Source organism: Bos indicus, chromosome 5, assembly GCF_029378745.1.
Source record: "Bos indicus isolate NIAB-ARS_2022 breed Sahiwal x Tharparkar chromosome 5, NIAB-ARS_B.indTharparkar_mat_pri_1.0, whole genome shotgun sequence".
NCBI lineage: Eukaryota > Metazoa > Chordata > Mammalia > Artiodactyla > Bovidae > Bos > Bos indicus.
The window spans coordinates 107522281-107545042 of NC_091764.1; the positions used below are offsets into that span (position 1 = coordinate 107522281).

The following is a 22762-nucleotide window of genomic DNA, read 5'->3' on the forward strand; positions in this document are numbered from 1 at the left end:
CAGTGTCTGGGGTCAGGCAGACCGGATGTTTCTGCAGCCTCTTCTCCAGAGAAAGCCATCCTGGAGCTTCAGACCCAGAATGCAGTGCCCGTCCTTTGTTGTACCCACCCTACACACAACTCTCTTTCTCTCTTATAAACTCTCTTTCTCTCTTATAAACTCAAGTTTTAATACACCCATTTTAGGGGAGTCTAATGGGAAATCAGTAATAGATCGTAATCCCACCAGGAAAAGACTGATTTTGGTGTACGTCATTACTACAGAATTTGAACGTGTAATTGTCACAGACATACAGACACATTTTGAGAACAGAAGTGGTGTCTCCACACTCCGCTGTTGTCATTCGCTTTTTTCACTCAGCAGCAAAACGTCTTAGGTGCTTTTCCTTGTCGGCAAATTGGCATTTACCTGCCCAACTCTGGCTGCGCTGTATTCCGTTACGTGACTGTGTTATTATATATGACCGCTCTTCAGCGGACAGACTTAGGACTTGGTTTTCAGAAGCTGCGAATCCACAGTGATGTTTCTGTATCAAAGCCAGTCATTTTACTTGACTTTACACAATGCCTGTTAAGCTGCAGTTTGGTTTCTTACAGCACATTAACATCATTCTTTGCTCTGTCCCACAAGGTACTTAGAACAGTTGTAAAATTATACCCACACTCAAACAAACTGTGGATTGAATTCGTTTACCTGCGTTTATTCTTTGCCCTTGAAGCTCCCCACCAAGGCAGTGTGGTCACTAGGCGTGGAAAGCCACTTGGGAGCCAGCTCTGCTCTGTGCAGTTGTGCTCTGAGTTTGACAGGTAGCCAGGCTTTCTTGGTTTGTTTTCAGTTTCACAGTTTGCCTTTTTACTTTCTTGTGTTCTAAGAGATGTCCGCATCCACATGGTTCAGAAGTCAGAGCTGTAACAACACATACTCAGTCTCACTACCGTTCCTCTCCAAACTTCTGTTCCCTGTTCCCACAAGTAATCCTTTAATTAGCTTCTGATCTGTCTCCCCAGTGTTGCATTGTGTGTGTGTGTGGTGTGTGTGGGTATCACTCCTCAGCCTTTTGACCAACATGAATTATATTATGGGGCCTTCCCTGGTGGTTCACTGGTAAAGAGCCTGCCTGCCAATGCAGGAGATGGAAGAGACGCAGGTTCGATCCCTGGGTCGGGAAGATCCCCTGGGGAAGGGCATGGCAACCCACTCCAGTATTCTTGCCTGGAGAATCCCATGGACAGAGGAGCCTGGCGGGCTATAGTCCATAGTGTCACAGAGTTGGGCATGACTGAGCAGCTTAGCACGGCACAACAACTATATATATATATATATATTTTTTGTAAAAATGAGCAGATACTTTCCCCTGTGCTTTCCTACTTGCATCAGCGGCAGCACGTGCAGCCCTGACTTCCCCGGCACGCCCACCCTCGTGCACGGGCTGGTCTGCATCCTTCCCGGGGCTGCACGTCCTCTGCTGGGTGGAGGCAGGGTCGCTCCTTCAGCCAGACTCTCTCTCGAAGTACAGATTACAAACAACCTCACGGGAATAATCCCCGTGCATATGTTTGGTTTGTGGAGCTGTGCTTCGGGGGAGATGCCCAGATACGGGATTATGGGTTAAAAAGTAAAAATTGTCTCATTTGTTAAGTGCTGTCAAAGTCCCCTCCCCAGGAGTTGTTCTGCTCCGTATCCCACCAGCAGCCTAAAAGAATACCTGTTTCTCCAGAGAGTACTCAAATTTGGGGAATTTGCCAGTTTGATAGGTGAAAAAACCTGGACCTCTTTAAAAAATACAAATGTGTGTGTCTTCTCACTATAGATTCTTACTCAGTAGTTTGGGCTGGGCTTGACCATGTGTATATATATATATTTTCCAAATAGTGATTCTGTTGCACAGCCAGGGCTGAGACCCACTCTGCCAGGTTGCTGAATCTCCCCCGTTGTTCCCTCAGGTGGTTGGAATGAGGCCGCCGCCGGCTATCACTAGTTTTGTCTTTTCTTTCAGCGAACCTGTTACCAGGCTTTCCCTTGACCTCTCCCTCCTGTTCTTATGCGCTTGCCCCCTCCCGGCCCAGCCCTCTGGGAGGTGACGGTGTTGGCCTTGTGGTCTGCAGGTGTCCGACTTCCGGGAGCAGCTGCTGGCTGGTGCCGGAGTGGAAGCGGAGCGAGTGGTGGAGTTCTCCTGTGGTGAGGACCCAGGCCCGGGGCGGTGGCAGGGGGCCCTTGTCACAGTCCAGCCGTGTGTTGTGATCAGCCAGGGGCTAAAGCCATGGCGGTAGGGCTGGGGGAAGGGGAGAGCTTCTGGCCCTGAGTCCCTCTGTCTGCACGCGGAGGCCTGGGCGTCCCAAGTTGGTTCTCCGTGGGAGTGGGGCAGAGGGTGGGTGCTGGAAGTTGCTGGTCTGGGTCTGGGAGACAGGGCTGGGGGTGGGGGGCATTCTCCATGGACTTAGCCTCACTGGGTCTCGCCCAGGTCATGTGATCCCTCCAGATCACATCCTGCCCCTCATCATCTGCAGCGGGCCCTCCAACCAGATGCTGGACTTCACGTATCAGAAGAGGGGGCTGCCTCAGATGGTCAGTCCAGCCAGCGTGCCTGCCGGTGGCCTTCATGGGGCTGGAAGATGGATTTAGGGCTGGGCACTCTGGCCAGTCCCGGGTATTCAGGCTCTGGGTCTCCCATCTCAGGTGGCACAGGCTGAGCTGTGTCTGTGTGGATGTCCACCAGGGAGGGACTGAGCCGCCCCACCCTCACCCTTTAGCAGAGTGTACGAGCAAGCTGCTTACTACCTTGGTTCTCTTGCCATGTGGCTCTGTGGGTGCCACCTGGGCAGACATGGGAGTCCTGGGCACAGCTCTAGGGGCTCACCTGGGCGGGTGTGGGAGTGCCAGGCATAGCTTTAGGGTCCTGGCTGGGCAGGGATGGGGGTGCTGGGCACAGCTCTAGGGGCCCGTCTGCAGTTTTCTGTGCCCGATTTGTCACAGAACCATCAGCTGGGCCTGTGGTAGGGAGGGTGGCACATGACCCACTGAGGTGGTGCCGCCTGGCTGCACCCAATAGCCGATCGCAGCCACCCTGGCCTTGGTCCGTGGGTTTGAGCCTTCCGGGAGGGGCTGCAGGATTGGCTCTCGTCTTCCCTCCCTAGATGGACGAGACGGGCCGCATTCTCTGTAACCTGTGCAATGTGGTGCCAGGAGGGGTGGTCTGCTTCTTCCCCTCCTACGAGTACCAACACCAGGTCTGCACCCACTGGGAGAAGAGCGGCCTGCTGGCCCGCCTGACCATCAGGAAAAAGGTGAGTGATCAGCACTCAACCACCTGAGAGGATGGTGGCACTCAGAGTTCCTCCTGGGGTTTCTCATGTGTGGGGCCTTCCTTTAGTGTCTCATGCCTACTTCCAGTCCTGATACCAGGCCATGGGGGGGGTCCCTTCAGGACCCCGGCTCTGTGGGCTTTTCCAGTCCCCACAAAACTTTAAGGCTAAGAGTGACCCAACACCCAGGCAATCTGTGGCCCTTTTCTGGGAGGTGTTCTGTTTACCTTCAGATATTTCAGGAGCCCAGGAAAGCAAACAGGGTGGAGCAGGTGCTGCTGGAGTACTCCAGGTGCATCAAGGTGAGGCTGCGGGTCCCCAGGGCCCTGAAGGGGGCGCCCACAGTCTGGCGCTGCAGCTCTGGGCTGGTGTTCCCGCAGCACTGCGGCCAGGCCCAGGGCACGGAGACGGGTGCCCTGCTGCTCTCCGTGGTTGGGGGGAAGATGAGTGAAGGCATCAACTTCTCTGATGACCTTGGGCGGTAAGCAGTGGCTTCTCACCCCTCGGGCTCCAACTCTGCACCTGGGCTGACGGCTCACGTCCACAACCGTGAGGGGCCTGGACTCACCAACTCTGGATTGGGCCCTTTGGGGCCAGGTGGAAAACCAGGCTGCCCTCAGTGGATCAGGACTTGGTTCCCTGGTCTAGACTGGACGTCTGGGCTGACGAGAGAACTTGCTCTAGGTAGCAGGGATGAGGGGAAGGAGAGGCCAAAGGAAGCTGGTGATGGTGGGTGAGGACAGGCCCCTCGTCCTGGGCCTTGGGAACCGCCCACATGCCCCAGCTCATGTGTGCCTCCGCCCTAGGTGTGTGGTCATGGTGGGCATGCCCTACCCCAACATCATGTCTCCAGAGCTGCAGGAGAAGATGGCTTATCTGGACCAGACACTTGTGAGTACCCCCATGCCTCCCACAGCCGCAACTACCCCTCGACGTGTGTGCCTGTTTGCCCCAGAGGGACGGACGTGCTTCCGTACTTCTGGGTGTCTTCGTGCCGTCACCTGTTGTATCGGCTGCTGGTGCCCATGAGGCCCACTGGTCTCGCCCCAGAGCCTCGGTCAGTCGTGACCTCGCGGGAGGCAGACATCAACCCTGATGGGTCCTCTCTGCCCTTCGCAGCCCAGAGGCCCAGGCCAGGCCCGCCCTGGGAAGGTGCTGGTGGAGAACCTGTGCATGAAGGCTGTCAACCAGTCCATAGGTGAGCCTGGGGCGGTGCTGCTGGCGGGAGGGGTGGCTGCGGGCTGAGGTGACAGGAAGGAGCAGTTTCACCTGCGTCTCTCCGGCCTGAGCACTGAGCAAGGGGAGGGGCACAGTAGGAAGACCCGTCCCCGTTCTGTCCAGGCAGGGCCATCAGGCACCAGAAGGACTTTGCCAGCATAGTGCTCCTGGACCAACGGTACGCCTCCCCAGCCATCCAGGCCAAGCTGCCGGCCTGGATCCGGGACCGCGTGGAGGTCAAAGCCACCTTTGGCCCTGCCTTTGCTGCTCTGCGGAAGGTCAGTCCTGCCCTTCTCCTGTCTCCCTGAGACTCTCCCGCCCCTGCCCCAGTCTGGTGTCATGGTCTTTCCCTCTCTGCAGTTCCATCGAGAGAAAGCTGGCCTTTGCTGACTGGTGGTCACACCGCTGCCTGGTCGCCAGGCCCTCCCTTTACCTGCCCATGGGCAACTTCATCATGAGCTTGGTCTGCAGGGATCCTGCCTGAGAAGGGACTGCTGTGGGAGCCCCTTTGGGACTCATTGGGCTGCCAGTATGCAGGAATAGGTGGACCAGCCAGCAGGAGACAACGAGGCTGACCCCGAAGAAACAGTGACCCCACCATTCCTGGGCTCACCCCCGGGCAGCTGCCCTGCCTGGATGGAGTCTGTCTTCTGCTCATGGGCCTGCTGATTCCTGGCTGGTCTGTGAGCGGCTGTGGAGGCTGCAGCCACCCTGCCCTGTTTCGCAGAATCCACATTCTCAAAGGTGAGATGGCTCTTCCAGCCTCTCCCTTTCTCACTGAAATAGCTGTCCCAGACCTTTCACCCTCGGAAACTCAGAATGTTATCCATCCCCACCTCCTGGTGTCTGCAGGGCCGTTCTGCCCCAGCTTCCGGTCCCCTCAGCCACCGTTAAGTCCTTAAACTGCTCCCCAACCTCCCGGCTTCACTTCCTCCCACACTGCTGGCCCTCACCTGCCCCTGGCCCTGCCAGCAGGATCCTCCTCCTGGCCTGGCTCCAGGGCCTCCCGCTCAGCCACGGAGCAGACGCCAAGACACCACCTCCCCTGACATCAGCGATTATGCCGAGGGCCATTAGGCTCTCAGCATGGCTATTTTTAGAGACCCGTGTCCATCAGGGAGACACTTGCCTGTGTGGAAACAGCCCTCCCTCCGTGCAACGCACCCCCGCCACCTAGGCCCCAGCTCCAAGGGGCGTCTGCACAGCTAGGGCTCCTTAATTAAAAGTGCACTGCTGGTTTAGGCTCGCGTCTTGCATCACTTCTTTATTGATTCATGTACTGTTTTACCGCAGTCTCTCTAGGGAGGAGGGGCACACGCTGGTGAAGGGGGCTGGAGCAAAGGCAGAGGTCGCCCCCCGCCACTATGCCTCCCCCTCTCCCCAGTTTGGCCTCCGAAAGCAACCTCCTTGCTCCTTGAAGATCCCAGCAAGAGAGCTGGAGAGTCCTCCATGACCCTGTCCCTCAAGGAGCCGGTTCAGCTGTTGTGCACAGGGGTGTGGTGCACCCAGGGACCTGGGGGAGGGTAAGCCCAGCCCTAGGACTCCCAGTCATCCTCATCTTCCTCGCCCGGGGGCTGTTGTGGGGGAGGCAGGGGCGGGATGGAGTCTGACATCCGGGCGAAGGCTCCCCCTGGCCCCTCGCTGGCCCCGGATCCAGGTCCTTTCCCGGAGATGCCTGGGAGGGCAGACACTGGAGTGAGGAGCTGGTCTGGGGCACCAGGCCACCCAGGCCCTAGAGACCTGAAAACCGTGAGGAAGGAGGCGGCACGGGGGTCCTGCTTCCTACCTTTGCGCCTCATGGCCAGCTTGTTGAAAAGGTCCGACATCAGGTCCCCGCCCTGGCTGGTGGCTCTCACTGCAGTGGGAAAGCACGGGGACAAGGTGAAGGCACACGGGGTGGGCTCAGTCCAGCCCATGTGACACCCCGGGGCTCAATCCTGGGGTCCTCTGCACTGTCAAAACCCTGGCCCCTCCACAGCCACCAGGTCACCACAGCTCCTGGAGCACTGGTCAGTGTTACTAGGGAAGCAGGTGACCACTGAGTAACGGAGTCGCCACTGCTCTGAGTCAGGCACAGGGAGCGGAGTCGCCGCGGCCCTGAGATGGGCAGAGAGCAGAGTTGCTGCCGCCCTGAGACGGGCACAGGGAGCAGAGTCACCACCTCCCTGAGACGGACACAGGGAGTGGAGTTGCTGCCGCCCTGAGACAGGCACAGAGCTGAGTTGCCGCCACCCTGAGACGGGCACAGAGCTGAGTTGCTGCCGCCCTGAGACGGGCACAGGGAGCAGAGTCACCACTGTCCTGAGACGGGCACAGGGAGCAGCACTGGACAGAGGAGCCTGCCCCGGGGTCCCCGGCTGGTGCTCAGAAGCACAGCGGGGATGACTCAGGGCTGGGATCCCAGAGCACGGCTGCTTTGGGCCCAGACGTGGCATCTGTCAGCACTGGATGCACAGCTGACGTAGCCTGGAGCCTCAAGGGGCCTCGAGAAGTGGGACACAGCCAGGTCCCCGTCTCTAAAAATATCCCTAGTCCCTGTTTCCTTGGACAATTGGCCGAGTCTAAGCAGGCTCCACCACCGGGCAGGAGGGGCCCACACACGCCGGGGCAGCCTGCACAGCCCCTGGAGACGCGGGCAGAGCGCCCTCCTGCAGCGGGTCCAGACTCACCTTGCTCCTGCTCCTTCTGCTTCTTCTTCTCCAGCTTGCGCTCCTTGACACTGCGGAGCTTGGCCTTGCCGATGCCCCCGGCCTGGCGGATGGACTCTAGCAGAGTGGCCCGGCCACTGGAGGGGTCAACCACTTCCTTGGGCGCTCCCTGGACCGGGGCTGAAGGGTGGAAGGCGCGAAGAAGAAAGGCTGCTGGGGTGGAGCCAGGCTGTGGGCCAGCACCACCCAGGGTAGGTGCCGAGGTAGCCCGGGAGACACACCACTGAAGGGTGTGTCTTCACACGCGGGGACTCTCGCTGTATTTTCCATGGTTACTAGCAGCCCTGTCACTAGTTCAAGGGGAATGGGGGTCCAGGCTCCCTCTACCCGGAAGGTTAGAATTTCAGGGCCCCACAGATACCGTTCGGAACCACTACTTTATGAACTTGGGAAAATGTGATTTTGAAATCAGAACTATTCTGAAAATCTAGAATTGATGACCACTTAAGCTACAGAAACCCCTCCAGGGATCCAGAAGTTGGAGGCGCCCCTCCCCCACCCACACGCCCCAGGACTGCCCCTACCTGAAGGGGATGCACCCCCGCTGTCGTCCCCCTTGGCGGGCTGTCCTGGTGGGGCCTGTGGCGGGGGCGGAGGTGGGGGGACACTCATCAGCACGGCTGGAGCTGGGGGAGGCGGTGGAGGTGGCGGGGGCGGTGGGCGTGCCGTCAGCACCCCATCCTCGAGGTCTGGGACAGAAATCGAGAGTGTCAGGTACCTTAGGAGGCAAGAGGCTGAGCAGGGCAGCGCCCACCCCAGTCCGTCCCCAGCTCTTGGCCCACCTGGCTTGAAGGGCTGGGCCACCTCCGTGTGGAAGGTGGGCAGCTCGGGAATGGCGCCAGGGGCAGAGGGGGCGATGCCAGGGCCCAGATCCGCGCTGTACATGAGGTCGTCGGCCACGCCTGGCAGGTCAGGCAGGTAGGACGGTACGTCGATGTCTGGCACCTGGCCCAGGTCGGGCACGTAGAAGTAGTTCTCTGGGACCTGTGGGTTTGGGAGGGTGAGGGGAGCCAGGGAACGGGCCTTGGAGGTTCCCAGGCCCCCAAGCACAGCTGGGCGGGTAGGGGGCTCATCAGACCCCTGGTCCAGACAACACTGGGGGGCCACACCTCCCCCACACCCAGGCATTGTCTCCGTCCACCTGCCGCTCCAGCTGCTCTCTCCTGCTGATGGACAAAGGGGCATCGAACAGCTTCTCCTCTGTCTCGGCCCCCAGCATCACGTGGGTCTTGGTGACAGCACCGGCCAGGGGGTCCAGGAAGACGTACTTCTTGTACCTGGAGAAGGCAGAGGGCAGGGGATGCAGCGCCTGTGCTCGGCCCTCGGGCTGGACCACCCTTCTCACATCGTTAGGGCCACAGCTCAAGTCAGGATTATGGCCTCCCAGGCCTTACGAGCTTCCTGGTTCCCGGGCCATAGACTTCTGCTGCACCTGAGCCTGGAGACCCCCTGGTCCCCCGCCCCCCCGCCCCCACTCACAGGTTCTCGGTGGTGTTGAAGAGCAGCAGGGAGCTGACAGAGCTGATGTTGCTGGGGAGTCCGCCCAGCCCTTCCTCAGCCTCGTCTTCAGGCTCTGGCTTGGTGTTCACACACACGGGGAAGAATTTCAGCTTCTCCTGGGGTGTGGGGAGATGGGAATTGACTGAGGGAGGCAAGTTTCGGCTCCAGGCCAAAGTGCTCCCCCCACTCCCCCAGCAGTCAGAATCCTCTGGGGCCTCAGTTCCCCCCAGGGTGCAGGGCACCCCCGTAGACCTGCAGGGCCCGCTCATCCAGGGGGCGGTGCTTGCTCTGGATCCTGTGGCGGGGACGCCTCTGCAGGCCGGGGTCCTGGGCCCCCATGAAGATGGAGCCGTACTCCTGCAGGCGCTCAGGGGCAGGGTACTTGGCGCTGGAGAACACCTGTGGACACAGGGCGTCTGGTCACTCCTGCTGGGGCCTGAGAAGCTCCAGCCATCCGGGTTTGGGGTGGAGGGATTGTGGGCAGGAGGAAACCTGAGGGGTAGCGGAAGCAGGGACCTGGCAGCTTCAGAGGCATGGGGAGAGGGGAAAGAAGAGGACTTTGGGGACCACCAACCAGCCAGAGAACAGAGCTACACGCTTGCTACCTTGATGGCTTTCTTGCTGCCCTTGATCTTCTCGATCTTGGCCTGGGCCAAGGACACCCTCTCCCCGATGGCCTGCAGCTGACTCCGGCTGAGCTCTACTCGCTGGGAGATCCTGCCACCAAAAAAAAAAAGGCAAAACAAAAACTAATAACCAGGGCTGGAGGCTCCTCCCCAAGCCCCTGCAGCCTCTGGCCCCCCTTCTGTTTCCAACAGCAAACAGGCGAACGAGGACTCGGGTAAGGGCTTGTGCCTGAATTTTGTGTTTTGGCCACGCCCCACAACATGCAGGATCTTAAGTGCCCGACCAGGGATTGAACCCATGCCCCTGCAGTGCAGACACAGTCTTAACCCCTGGACCGCTAGGGAAGCCCTCAGGTAAGGGCTCTTAAAACGGCGATATCCTGCTTGTCAGGGCTGATCCTGGAACTGCCCAAGTGCCCTCGATCAGAACCATCCAATCTGAACGGTCTGGGAACAGACTATATTCCGTTCCCTGGAGCTCTGGGCAGGGACAGGCAATCACCCTGGCACCAAGCTGGCACCTGTACGTGCCACCTGAAAGGATATAGTGCCCACCCACCAGGGCTTTCATTCTCAGGCCCAGGTGAGCAGAGACAGAATCTTCATGACTGAAATGGAGGAAATTAGAGCTTAGCGAGACTGAGAAACAGGCCAGACTGGCCCTGATTCCAGTCCCAGAGCTGTCCATAAGGAACCGCCTGACTCAGGGCAGGCGGCTCTGGGTAAACCCTAGTCCCCATTGAGGTTCTCACAGCTGTGGGTGGGCTGCCAAAGGGCTGTCCCTCCCCTTGCCAGGATTAGCGGGCTCCGGCAATAGGGTACCCTTTTAGTTCCTGAATATGCCCAACGCTGCCTTGTCATACGGCCCAGCCGTCTCCCCACACGGCTGGTCCTTCACTCCACTCAGCCCCTGGCCAAAGCCTCCCGGAGACAGAGTTTAAAACTCACTGTCACTTTCCAACCCCTAGTAGGCTCTATTGTTACACACTGCCACCTGTCACCATCACAGAGACATCATTTTGCCAACAAAGGTCTGCAGAGTCAAAGCTATGGTTTTTCCAGTAGTCATGCAGGGATGTGAGAGCTGGACCATAAAGGCTGAGCACCAAAGAATTAATGCTTTCCAACTGTGGTGCTGGAGAAGACCTTTGAGAGTCCCTTGGACTGCAAGGAGATCAAACCAGTCAATCCTAAAAGAAGTCAATGTTGAACTGATGTGAAGAGCCAATGCACTGGAAAAGACCCTGTTGCTGGGAAAGACTGAGGGCAAGGGGAGAAGGGGGTGACAGAGGATGAGATGGCTGGATGGCATCAGTGACTCCATGGATGTGAGTTTGCGCAAACTCAGGGAGGTAGTGAAGGACAGGGAAGCCTAGCATACTGTAGTTCATGAGGTCGCAAAGATTGGACATGACTTAGCAACTGAACAAGAACCACCTGTCGCCACATGTCTCCTGCCTGGGGGCTCCTGCACTTGGGGCTCTGTTCTCTGCTGTGTTCCCAGCACGTGGCACTGTGCCGGGCACCTGAAGGGCTCCTCTGTGGTCACTGAATGGCCAACACCACATGCCCCAAGGTAAATGCACACGCACCTCACTTTCACTATTCAGCAGCACAAGGTTCTTCTCACTTCCCAGGAGCCCCAGCCCACCCCACCAGGGTGCCCTCTGCCCAAGAGTCCCCCTACCTCCAGGAACACCAGCCCCTGACCACGGCCACAGCTGGTAGATGGCAGAAGGGCCCGTGGTCTCTGGTCAGAGACCACATGGCGAGGGAACTCAAGGACTTTTTACCAGCCCTCATCAGCCAGTTTCACAAGCCCAGGGTCTCCACCCCGATGAAGTCTCCTTGATTACTCCTGTGGCCGCTCGTGTGCAGGGGCTTGGGGACGCATAGGATGGGCTCCAAGCATGTACCCAAACCAGCTTAGTTTTCCTTGACAGGCTGGTCTGAGTGGGGCAGCAACGCATACCAGAACAAAAGGCACAGCTTCCTTCCAGGAGATATGGAACCAGTGACCTGTCTGGGCCCACTTTCTGGCAGGGAGGACGGGTTCTCTACTTGCACACAGGCCATCTCCTCTAGTTCCCAGCTCAGCCCCATGCTGCTGGGGGATGAAGCAACCTCACAGTTAACGTAACGGCGGCATAGAGGGTGGACATCAGAACTGGACACAGACAGAGCCTGCTCTCTGTCTGATTTCTCACAGTTGCAGACATCAAGCTTAACAGTGAGCCCTGGCAAATTTCTGGAATGGATTATTAAATACAGGGTCCTGAGAAATCTGAAATGGAAGAGGTGGATCCCCGGGGCCAGCACTGTTCTAAATTTACAGCGTTTTCTGACAGGGTTATTAGCCTGCTGTATGAGGGGAAAAACCTTACACAGTACAGCCTGAGTCAGCAAGGATGCTGATGGCTTCTCACAAAGTCCTGTGGACGAGATGGAGCTGGGGGCTGGAGAAGAGCACACATAGGAAAAATCAGAGCGAGCCAGGGAACAGCAGCACCTGGAAGGCACCGTGGGCTGATTTCAGTCGTGAACAAAGGTCTCTGGAAGGGCCTCGCACAGCTCACCTAGTGCTTGATGAGGAAGCTGGAGTATCCAGTGAGAAGGCCCCCAAAAGGTCTGCATGGCGGAATCAAGACCCACGTGAGCTGAAAGGCCAGGAAAGGTGACACTGATACAGAATGACTATGAAGCTCAGCACTCAGGCTTAAAAAGCCAAGTGCACAAATGCAGCAGATAGAGGTTGAGCAGGAGTTCAGGTGAAGGAGGACCTGACGACTTTGGTCACCTAGGCGCTAATGGCAACCTGGACTAAGGAAGTGAGTGCGTGGAGCACACGGCACCATGTTCCTTTCCCACCTTCTTTCAACAAACAGGACGTCCACTCTCTTGGAGGCACGGCAGAGGAAGCAGAGCCCTGGATTCATGAGCTCATCTCCTGGACATCCCACTCATCCACAGCCGTGTCCCCTTCAAACCAGGTCCACACGTTAAAAGGACCCTGAATTCCCTTCCGGGCTACAGGCTCTGCCTGAGTCACGGTTGCATCACTAGCACCTGGGACAGCGCCTGACCTGGAACACAGCAGCTAGGTAAGACGTGACGAGGTAACGAACGTCCAGAGGAGGGTGAGGAGCAAGGTGAGCAGTGAGAAGCTCACGTCATACAAGGTAAGTGAAGGACATTCGGTCTAAAGATGAGATGACTTTGAGAATGTAACTCCCTTCAGATAGCAGAAGACCTCAAGTGCTGTCAGGTGGGAAAGCAATTGTCACTGCAGAGAGTGGGTGCATCAGAGTCCGCGGTGGCGGTGGCAGTGGGTGTGACATGGACGCAGACCTCAGTGCTGCAGAGGAAAGCATCCCCGTAAAGATGAGATGACTGAGAATGTAACTCCCTTCCGATACCAGAAGACCGCCAGTGCTGTCAGGTGGGAAAGCAATTGTCACTGCAGAGAGTGGGTGCATCAGAGTCCGTGGCGGGGGGAGCAGTGTGTGTGACGCGGATGCAGACCTCAGTGCTGCAGAGGAGAACGTCCTCGTAAACCACTGTCTGGCCTGGGAAGCCATCAGACTCCAGCCGGATGCCCACTGTCGGGGTGCTCCGGGGTGGACTCCTGTGAGGGACAGGACGGAAGATGAAATTCCCAGAGTTCTATTCTTATCTAAGTAATGTCCTGCTTGTTGCAAAGGCCTCAGGCAGCCCAGTCTCAGACCAAGGGTGAGAGAAGAGGTTTCAGCTGGCGGGTCATCTCTCCTGATGGCAGGGACAGGCTGGAAGGCAGTGTTGGGAAGGAAGGCCTGCGGGGGCACGTGGGGTGGGGCCCGAGAGCCAGGACTGATCAGCAACATCCACTGTGAACAAGACGGTGCCAAGAGGGTGGCTTGTTTGTTCCTCATCTAGACCCCACGGCTCAGCTTCCAGGCTCATCCCTGCAGCTGCGTCCGCACAGTGTCACCAGGACCCCAGCAGGGAGGGGCAGGCTCAGCGGGTCTGCTCAGAGCCTGGGGCAGAGAGAAATCAGGCAACACACGCCTGTTTCCAAGGAGACAGACAGCTGCCATGTCCCCAAGCCCTGGGGACAGGAGCAGTATGGCCGTGGGCAGGTCACTTAACTGGTCCATGTCCCACCTTCTTCAGATGAGAAGCAAAGCTAGTAACTTCTACATCGGAGAGCTGCCATAAAGGTCAAAGTCAGTGATGTGTGTCTCATGACCCAGACAAGCCAACAAGTTCCCAGAACATGGTCAACACCTGCCTGGACCACCCACAGACTGGGTGGGGTGAGGGGCCCCAGGCAGTGCTGAGTAGACCCGGAGAAGAACATTCCAGACTCCAGACAAGGACACGGCACACTGCAAGGGAGCACCGTGGAGGGCAGAGAGTTCCTCTGCCAGGGCCTGGGGCGTGAGGCGATCAAGGTCAACGAGGCCCCCAGGGGGCCAGGACAGCGCCTGGGCTGCCTGTCCCATCACCTCCGAAGCTGAAGCTGATCCCCACAACCCTCTGTGGAGATCGCCTATGGAGCCAGGCAGGCCCAGGGCTCCCTTGGGGCTGCTGATGCTCCCAGCATCATACCAGTCAGCTGCTGGTGGGGGGCAGGGGAAGACCCCCAGCCCTAACTGCCACTTCCCTCCCCTCCCCAGAACCCCGCCATCAGCCCTCTGAGCAGCTCTTGCTTTCCCCTGGATCTTCTCCACTAGCTGGGGTAATTAAGAGCGATCTGCTAATTATGCAGGCGGCTGATTGAGGCCTCCTAACCCTAGGAGGCACCAGGTGCCAATTGGGGGGAGGAGGGGAGCATGGAGGAAGGGGAGAGGATGGAGGAAGTGAGGAGGAAGAGAGGGGAGGAGAGGTGGTGGGGGGAAGGAAGAAAAGACAAGGGAAAAGCTCTGCAGAGGGCAAGAGGTCAGGCTGGGGCCGCCGGAAGGGCCGTCTCGAAACCCGCCGTTCACACAGTCCACTGCACTCCTCCTGCAGCCCCTCTGCACGTCATCTAAGTCATGTGGAGCAGGTGACGTCTCTGGGTAGCTATTTTGGGGCTGGCATCTCCCAGGTGACGAGGGGCAGGTGAGGGCGGGAGGTCTGCTAGGCAGGAGAAGAGGCCGGGGAGGGGCTGTGAGGAGCGGTCCGGGCGCCTGCAAGGTCCTTGTCATTCTCTCCAGCTCTGTAGACTTGGCTGCGGCAGAGCAGAGCGGGAGAAGGACCCGGTTCGGAATGCTAATACCCTATGAGCTCACCTGCCTGCAGAGCTGGGCACGGGCTCCAGGGGGGCCAAGGGCTGGGCCTGGGCCTGAACAGAGGGGAGGGGAGGGGAGGGGAGGCGAGGGGGCTCCTCTCTGCAAGAGGAGTACGTTCAAGGGGAGCGATTCCAAGCTGGGGTCACATCCCCACTGCAAAAGCCCATGAGGACAGAAGAGCCTCAGGCTTGTAGGCAGCTGGGGGATAGGGGGACAGGGCTCGGCATCCCCACTCCTTGTCGTCCCCTCCCCCTCCCCGCCTTCGACCTCGTTCCCAATCTGTCACCATGTCCCATCACCGTTCCCTTTAAAGTGTCTCTTACCCGCCTGCCCTGCACCGCAGCCACCTCCTTGGCCCCTGTGCAGCTGCCTGATGACCCCTCCCAGCTCTCTGTCCCATCACTTCCTGCTCAGAACCCATCCAGGCTCCCAAAGCCCTGCGCTTAAGCTCAAAGCCCCGTCCAGCTGGGAGAAGCCCTCACAGCCCTGATGTGGCCCAGCTCTCCCCTCACCCACTCCTCCCACCAGGGACCGTCCCAGCGTTGGGGGGACATGAGAAGGGCTTGGTGGTGGGGGGCGCAAACACAGAGGCTGACTTTCACTCCATCCTGCAGTGAAGGAGCGGACCGCAGGGACAGTGGCTTCTGGGCTGGGGTGCTCAGGTCCCTGCCGCCCAGGCAGCCTCAAGCCCCTGGCGCCCCTTTCCAGGTCCCATGCAGACTGCATTCCCTACCCCTCAGCAGAACCTGCCCCATGTGGCCCCCCTTCAGGAGGCCTTCCCTGACCCGGGAGCAGGCGGTCATGTTCCTCTCACCATCTGCTCCCTCATTTCATCACAGCCAGCCTCCACTGGGGATGCCACTGCTCCCACAGGCCTGGTCCCCACATTTCAGGTTAAACCCTAGGTTCTGGGGATTAGGCATGTGACCAAGGGCTAGGCCAGCCGCTGTGTTACCCCCACGCTGCCCCAGCCATGGCTCTGGGACCGCCGTGAGGCTGGGGCTTCTGTGGAGGCGCTCTTTCCTGCTGGACCTGAGCTGTGGGCCCACTGGTCCCCTTGCCAGAGCAAGGCCTGTCTGGGAGTGGGGCCAACCCAGAGGCAGCAAGTAGGGAGGGGATGAAAGCAAACCGGTCCTCACGACATCACTGAGCCCTGCGGCTCCAAAGCCTGCTCTGCCGACTGGTTACTTTTGCTTCAGTTGGCTTGGGGAATCTAACTGATAAATGTGCTGCTAAGTCTTGCTCCTCTCTCCTCTGGATCCCCAGGTGCCCACACAGTGCATGCTACACGGCTCAGAATCAGCTCAGCCGGTGGCTCTCCCCTGAGATGACGCAGCCCCTGAGCACAGGGACCACATGGCCATGCACCATCGGTATCCCTCAGTCCCGAACGCCGGGCGCCTGCTGGGAGAGGGGCAGGACCACCAGAAGTCAGCTGTTTAGGGGAGCACCCTGCCAGCCCTCGGCCTCAACGAGCCCACCACCCCTCCATGTGACATGGCCTTCCTGCCCTCTGCTTCTCCCATCCAGGAGCAGAGGAACCTGGAGATGTCTACAGGAATGGAAAGCACGCTAAGAATCCAGTGCTCCCCTCAGACAGACAGGCACGCAGTCATGGTCCTGGTGAGGAAACACAAGCATCTCTGACGGACTGTTTCATCACGAGGTGCGGGGCGACCGGACTCTGGCACTAGTGGCTTTTAAAGGCCTGTGTCCTCTTGCTTAGGTGACCCCTGGATATATTTAGCACCTAACACCTTCTATAACTATTGACAACAGGTAATGGAGGGCTAGCATAGGCGGCAAATGAGCAGACATGATGTTACCAGATAACAAGAGAGAACATTTACTGGATGCTTACTATACACCAGGCACTTCGGTTCCTTTACACATTTCAATTCATTTCATCTTAACAATGATCCTCTGAGGAAGGCACCATTATCACTGCCATTCTATGGATGGTAACGTTGAGGCTTTATAGGGAGGTTAAGAGCAAGCAAATGGGGAAGCCAGACTGGAGCCAGGAAGTCCGCTCCAGAGTCAACCCCCTTAATGAGGCCCCACTCTCAGTTACATTCACATCCTGGAGAGGCCTGGGGCTGCTGCTGCTAAGTCGCTTCAGTCGTGTCCGACCCTGTGCAACCCCAGAGACGGCAGCCCACAGGCTCCCCCGTCCCTGGGATTCTCCAGGCAAGAACACTGGAGTGGGTTGCCATTTCCTTCTCCAATGCGTGAAAGTGAAAAGTGAAAGTGAAGTCGCTCAGTCGTGTCCAACCCTCAGCGACCCCATGGACTGCAGCCTTCCAGGCTCCTCCCTCCATGGGATTTTCCAGGCAAGAGTACTGGAGTGGGGTGCCATCGCCTTCTCCAGGGCCTGGGGCAGCCATGTGCATTAGAAGGCAGCTCAGAGGCATTAGAGTCAAGTGGATCTAACGTTGGGACTCTCCGTCTGGAGACAATGGCCCCATTTTCTGCCTCCACTGGGGAAGGCTTCTGGGAAGAGGTGGGGTTCCAGTTGGTGGAGGAGGAGACTGCACGCTGCAGTGGTGGGGGTCCCTGGTCTGGGATACAAGCAGGGGACAGTGGGGGAGACTTGGCCAGGAGAGGGACCTGAGTCAGGCGGTCAAATGCTCCAGCTGGGGAAGCACAGCGTGGGCATCCAGGGAGAAGCGCTAGCCCATCTTAGTTTGCTCATGACCAGAGAAACAGGACCTTACACAGGACAAAACTAGGGAACCTTTGCAGAAAACAGCAAACACCACGCACACACGTTCAACCAACACTGAATGAAAAATCACAAGAGCCTGAGAGCTGAGCTGGATCAGCGCTAGGGGTACAAACAGCCACCACTCCCCACCCGGGATCACTGAGGAACTGAGGCCACCTGCCAGCCTCACGAAGCCCCTTGCTCCAGCCACACTGGCTTCCACTCAGGCCCCTCTCCACTTTAGTTCATGCCCTTCCTCCTTTCTTGAAGGTTTTCCCCCCAGCCTACCCACTCACGATATCTCCCCTCCCCCAGTCCGGCTTTTCCTCACAAATGTCTTCCCTGACCCTGCAGACCAAGTCAGGCCTCTTATCACAGAGATGGGTGTGACTCCTAGTTCCACCGCTCAGGCAAGTCTCCTGACCCTTCTCCCAGAGTTTCCTCATCGACAAAGTGGAAATAACAGAAGCTCAAACAAAAAGTTGTTGAGGGACTTCTCTGGTGGTCCACGGGCTAAGACTCTGTGCTCCCAGTGCAGAGGGTCTGAGTTTGATCCCTGGTCAGAGAGCTAGATCCCACATGCCGCAACTAAGACCCAGCACGGCCAAATAAATAAATACATATTGAAAAAAAAAAACTGTTGGGAGTGTTGAATGAGTGAGCACACTCAGGTCAAGGGTGGCACACGGTTAATGCGATACAAATGTTAGGTGTTGCAAGACAGTAGAGACTGGCTTTACCACAACTGTAACCAACACTCGACTGATCACTTAGAGTCTGTCTCTGCTGCTGGAGCGGACCCTCCAGCTGCGCAAGGATGCTGCCTTATTAAAGGGCCCAGAGCCTTGCACACAAGAAATGCTGGATAACCAACCATGGGCTGACTGGCAGAAGAGGCGAAGGAACAGGGCACCCTAGCAAGGGAAGAGCAGTTGGGAGAGTCATACCACCGCCAGGGCCCGTGGATGCATGGGGAACCCCAGGGCTAAGCGGGATGGTAAACAGTGAGCGCTTACAAGAAAAAGTTCTAAGCAGGGCACCCAGCTTGGCCCCCTGGGCACAGGGAAGCCAGCTGGGTCCCCCTCAGGACCGAGAGTCACCACAGAGGTGCTCCGAGAGGATGCCTTTGGGACTGGCGAGACGACTACCCGGGCCAGGGAGCAGCACCCACCTGCTGAAGATGTCTCCGGAGACCTTCTGGAGGTACTGCAGGGCATCCGCCACCTGCTGGATGGCCTCCTCTCGCCGCAGGTCTGGCTGAATGAGGGGCACTGCATAGGTCTGACCGGCCAAGGAATGCTGGGTCCCCGTGGGGGTCATGGTGCCTGGGGGAGAGAAGGGAGCATCAGGACCCCCCTATACTTGCTCACACCCACCCGGCACAGGGCCAGGTGCAGGAGAAGAGCATGCACGCAGCCCCCCATCCCAATGGTCTGCACGGCTTCAGCCTGGGTGGCAGTCGGGGGGCTCCCAGGAGCTGCTGTTCTGCCAATGCTGGTTGAGTGAACAAGGGAAACTGTAAGGACCAGAGACGGACACAAGGCATCAGAGGGCACTGACTGGCTGCCACAAGGTGGGTGCATGGTACCTGGCTAGGTGCCCCGGCCCTGCCTCATCTCACCTCAACCTCCCAAGCCTGGATGAACAATAAAGAAACCGTGGCTGCGGAGTGAAAAAGAGGGATGGACTGCAGGGCAGTGGGGAATTGCCTGTGTCTACTGCCAGGTACTAGCAAATGGCACCGGTTCTGCAAGAGCACAGAAAATATGGACTCTGGGTTCTTCCTCTTCTGGTCCCTGGGACCAGCTCCCGAGAAAGGACAGGCAATGGCGGGAGGCAGGGATGTCCGGCTTCTGCTCTCCCAGATTAGAGCTGCTCGTGGGGTGGGGGGAGGCAAGAGGAAGGAAGGACACATGGGAGGTGGACGGGAAGGAAAAACCCTCCTTCGAACTGCAAGAGGAGGGCAGAGTCAGTCTATTTATACTGGCTTTAATTAACTCCGCTCCCTGGTGCCACCAAAGCAGCAATCACTGCAGACGGCACTGATGTGATTGGCAAGAGAGGCATCGGGCAGAATATTAAGGCACCAAGCCCCTATAAATAGGCCTAATCATGGCCCCTCGGTAAGACCGTGAAGAAGACATTAATCAGCTTGGCACCATGGCCCAGACCTGCTCTCCTAGGTTGCAACAGAAGTGTGGGTGGGGCTGGGTCAGTCAGTCCAGGGTGGGTTTAGGAGGCTTTGTTTGAGCTTCAAGTCCTGTGTGACCTGGGTTAAGTTGCTTGCCTTCTCTGAATCTCTGATTCTTTCCAGTTCTCATCCCACAGACTGAGAATGGCACTGCCCTCTGAAAAGTGGTTATGCTCAATGCTTCACACCAATATCCTCACCATGCTGGAGCTTACTCCTTCTCGTCCTTTGCTGGCTTCCCCCACTCTTCCTTCCACCCAGCTTGTTCTCTCCTACCCTTCCGAGGCCAGCACTCTTCCTGGTCTGAGATGACCAGTCTGCTCTCCAAGCCTTTCTCCAGTGGTGAACACCGCAGCTTCCTACACCTGAGCCTGCCTAGCACCCTCGTCAGGATTCTCGGAGTAACTCCTCACCTCCCCACCTCTCCTCCCATCATCAAGTGACCAAAGTGGAGCCAACTGATCCCAAACCACCCCCACCCCTGCCCCTCTTTGCATTTGCAGTGATGCAGCTCTGCTGGGCATCCCAGCTTAGTTCAGTAGCTCAGTTTTCCCACCTGTAAGACAGAGGGAGGAAAAGGCAGAAAGAAGGTACTTTCTGTGCTCATCTTGAGATGCACTTCTCATGGTCAGTCACCCACCTAATGTGTGTCTGTCCACGCACCAGGGGGTGCAACAGGCACAAAGCCCCCCGGGAAGGAAACAGCAAGTCTGTCAAAGAACTCAGAGCCTGAGTACAGGTGTCCAGAGCTTTTACTCATTCTGTCTAACAACTATCTGATCAACTATCAGGCACTGGTCCTGACCACAACGGAGAAGAATAAGACGCTATGCTAGCTGTGAAGACAGCCTGGAAAACAATTAAACAGTAGGTGTTAATGCTCTAATCCAGCTGTGAACCCAGTGCTAGGGGACAATGAGGAAGGAGCAAGTGGGGTCAGGGAGTCTGGAAAAGCTTTTGGCAGAAGCTGTGTCTCCCTACCAGGCCTGGGAGAGAGGGCAGGGAGAGCACCCCACGGAGAAGGGGCAGCTGAACAAAGGTGTGTAGGGAAGGGCAAGTGGTTTGGGCAGGGAAGATAAAACCATCCTTGGAGGAGGAGCAGAAAGACAGTGGCCAGACTGTGAAAAACACTGATGGCAAGGAGTACGATTGGAGCCTCAGATCTGCCATCCGGTATAGGGGCCACAAGCTACAGGGCTCCTGAGCACCTGAAATAAGCGATGCTCGTCTGAATGTAGATGGAGTCGAAGTGTAAAATACACACCGAATTTCATACTTCCTACCAAAACGAAGAAAATATCTCATTAAAAATTTAAATACTGATGACATCGTTGAAAAGACCATACTTTAAACACAGTGGGCTAAGTAAAGCGTATTACTAAGTTAATTTCGCTCTTCCCTTTTAAAGTCACACATGTAACTCGTAGTTTCTTGCACAGTATTTTTTTCCTTGACGGCGGACGCTACCTTTGACTCTACGGCTTAGAGAATCTTGGTGAACACTGTGGATTCTCAAAGGAGAGTGAACATACAGCAAATCGACTCTCACAAATTCTGCTTTTACAATAAATTTGCAAGTATTGGCATACCGACACCAGCTGCGGGCAGGAACCCAGGCAGGGTTATAGCGCTGTGGGGTCAACCAGGGGCCGGGAGGGACGGCCACAAAGGGAGGGTTCTGAGAGCCGGGCCAGTGGTGGGCAGGCCCGCGGGGCGGGAGCCGGGCCCTCCTCGCAAACCGGTCGGGGTTCCCCGGGGCCCCGGGTCGGGGAAGGGGGAGCGGCGACGGCGCGTACGGAGGCCCAGTCCGGACCCAGCGGACTGACGCACGGCCAGTCGGCGTCCGAGGCGGAAGTCACCCTGCCCGGGCCTCCCGGCCGGCGTGCCCTGAGGCCTCTCCCGCCTCCGTCCGTCCCCTCGGCGACCCACCCCCTACACCCCCTCTCCGTCCCGCCATCCCAGCCAGGCCTGCGCCCTCACCTGCGTTACGCCCGCCGCTTCCGCGACGCGACGCGCCGGGCCCCCTCAGCCGCCCGCTCCGCCTCCTGGGTGATCCCGGCCCGGAGCTCCGGCCCCGCCTCCAGCCGTCAGTTCCGCCGGCTACGCGCCGCGGGTCTGGGCCCCCAGCAGCCGCCGGTCCCCTCAGCACCTCCTTGCCCGGCGGCCAGACGCGACCCCCACGCAGCCCCGCCCCCGTGCCCTCTGCCCCCTCTCCCCGCGCAGCCGCTCCCTTCGCCGCGCGGCCCCGCCCCCGTGGCCCCGCCCCCGCGAGGCCCCCGCCCCCTCCCCCGGTCCCGCTCCACCCACTTCTCTGTGATGCACTTGATTGTGTCTTTCTCTGCCCGTGTTTTCTGGGCTTGGCCTCTGCGGGCCGAGCTCCCCAGAGTCCGCCCAGTGCCCGCCCTCCCTTAGATAGTAAATGCCAGACACAGAAGGACCACGCTGTGCGAAGTGCCCCATAGCCGCCAGATCCAAACAGAACCAGAGCTGTGATTGCGGTGGAAGCGTTATGGTTTAATGGGTTCAGAGCTCCTGACCATCTGTCCTGGACTACACTTTAGTCAGGCTCCTCTTAATCCTCTTCCCAACTAGGCCTCCACTTGCGTAGCCCAGTTTTAGCAAGAATCCTGTCACTCGATTTAGCCAGAAACCTCCGCCCTCTTATCTGGCCAAATTCCTTCCTCCCTTACCCGCCACCTGCCCCCCATCCCTGTCCCCAGGTGATGTCCCACCCCTCACCTGCCCGCCTGCAGCGAGAATCCTAGTCTAGAATTACCTAGAATTATCTCTTGATTATATTCTTTGCAGCCAAAGATGGAGAAGCTCTATACAGTCAGCAAAAACAAGACCAGGAGCTGACTGTGGCTCAGACCATGAACTCCTTATTGCCAAATTCAGACTTAAATTGAAGAAAGTAGGGAAAACCACTAGACCATTCAGGTATGACCTAAATCAAATCCCTTATGATTATACAGTGGAAGTGAGAAATAGATTTAAGGGCCTAGATCTGATACATAGAGTGCCTGATGAACTATGGAATGAGGTTCGTGACATTGTACAGGAGACAGGGATCAAGACCATTCCCATGAAAAAGAAATGCAAAAAAGCAAAATGGCTGTCTGGGGAGGCCTTACAAACAGCTGTGAAAAGAAGAGAAGTGAAAAGCAAAGGAGAAAAGGAAAGATATAAACATCTGAATGCAGAGTTCCAAAGAATAGCAAGAAGAGATAAGAAAGCCTTCTTCAGCGATCAGTGCAAAGA

The 22762-nt window shown here is 57.7% G+C and overlaps 2 protein-coding genes across 7 annotated transcripts in view; one reads left to right on the forward strand and one right to left on the reverse strand.

Moving 5' to 3' along the window:
* Window positions 1–5761, forward strand: part of DDX11 (DEAD/H-box helicase 11) — a 31190-nt gene extending 25429 nt beyond the window's left edge. The window contains exons 19-27 of one of the 6 annotated variants that reach the window (XM_070790301.1): window positions 2106–2178; window positions 2462–2565; window positions 3135–3284; window positions 3536–3604; window positions 3683–3783; window positions 4109–4193; window positions 4422–4500; window positions 4644–4798; window positions 4881–5761. In XM_070790301.1, coding sequence (XP_070646402.1) covers window positions 2106–2178; window positions 2462–2565; window positions 3135–3284; window positions 3536–3604; window positions 3683–3783; window positions 4109–4193; window positions 4422–4500; window positions 4644–4798; window positions 4881–4910 — 846 coding nt within the window. In that variant the 3' untranslated portion in view covers window positions 4911–5761. Of the gene's footprint in view, window positions 1–2105; window positions 2179–2461; window positions 3285–3535; window positions 3784–4108; window positions 4194–4421; window positions 4501–4643; window positions 4799–4880 lie in introns of those variants that run through there. The other 5 variants (XM_070790305.1, XM_070790300.1, XM_070790299.1 and 2 more) reach the window with 5 other exon arrangements.
* Window positions 5758–21680, reverse strand: WASHC1 (WASH complex subunit 1). Its single transcript, XM_019961701.2, has 11 exons — window positions 21482–21680; window positions 18482–18635; window positions 9334–9445; window positions 8981–9127; window positions 8708–8844; window positions 8370–8505; window positions 8011–8212; window positions 7753–7917; window positions 7190–7348; window positions 6307–6375; window positions 5758–6195 (listed from the first exon to the last, which is right to left on the reverse strand). The coding sequence occupies exons 2-11, from the start codon at window positions 18628–18630 to the stop codon at window positions 6056–6058; spliced, it is 1416 nt and encodes a 471-aa protein (XP_019817260.1). The 5' UTR covers window positions 18631–18635; window positions 21482–21680; the 3' UTR covers window positions 5758–6055.
* Window positions 21681–22762: the final 1082 nt, after the last annotated feature.

Bases quoted from the DNA above. Each gene is read 5' to 3' on its own strand.
- WASHC1 (XM_019961701.2), bottom strand. From the start codon at position 18,630: ATGACCCCCACGGGGACCCAGCATTCCTTGGCCGGTCAGACCTATGCA. The intron at 9,446-18,481 runs GTGGGTGCTGCT...TTTTGGTGGCAG, and splicing joins TCCGGAGACATCTTCAGCAG to GATCTCCCAGCGAGTAGAGC. The intron at 7,918-8,010 runs GTGGGCCAAGAG...TTTCTGTCCCAG, and splicing joins GGCCCAGCCCTTCAAGCCAG to ACCTCGAGGATGGGGTGCTG.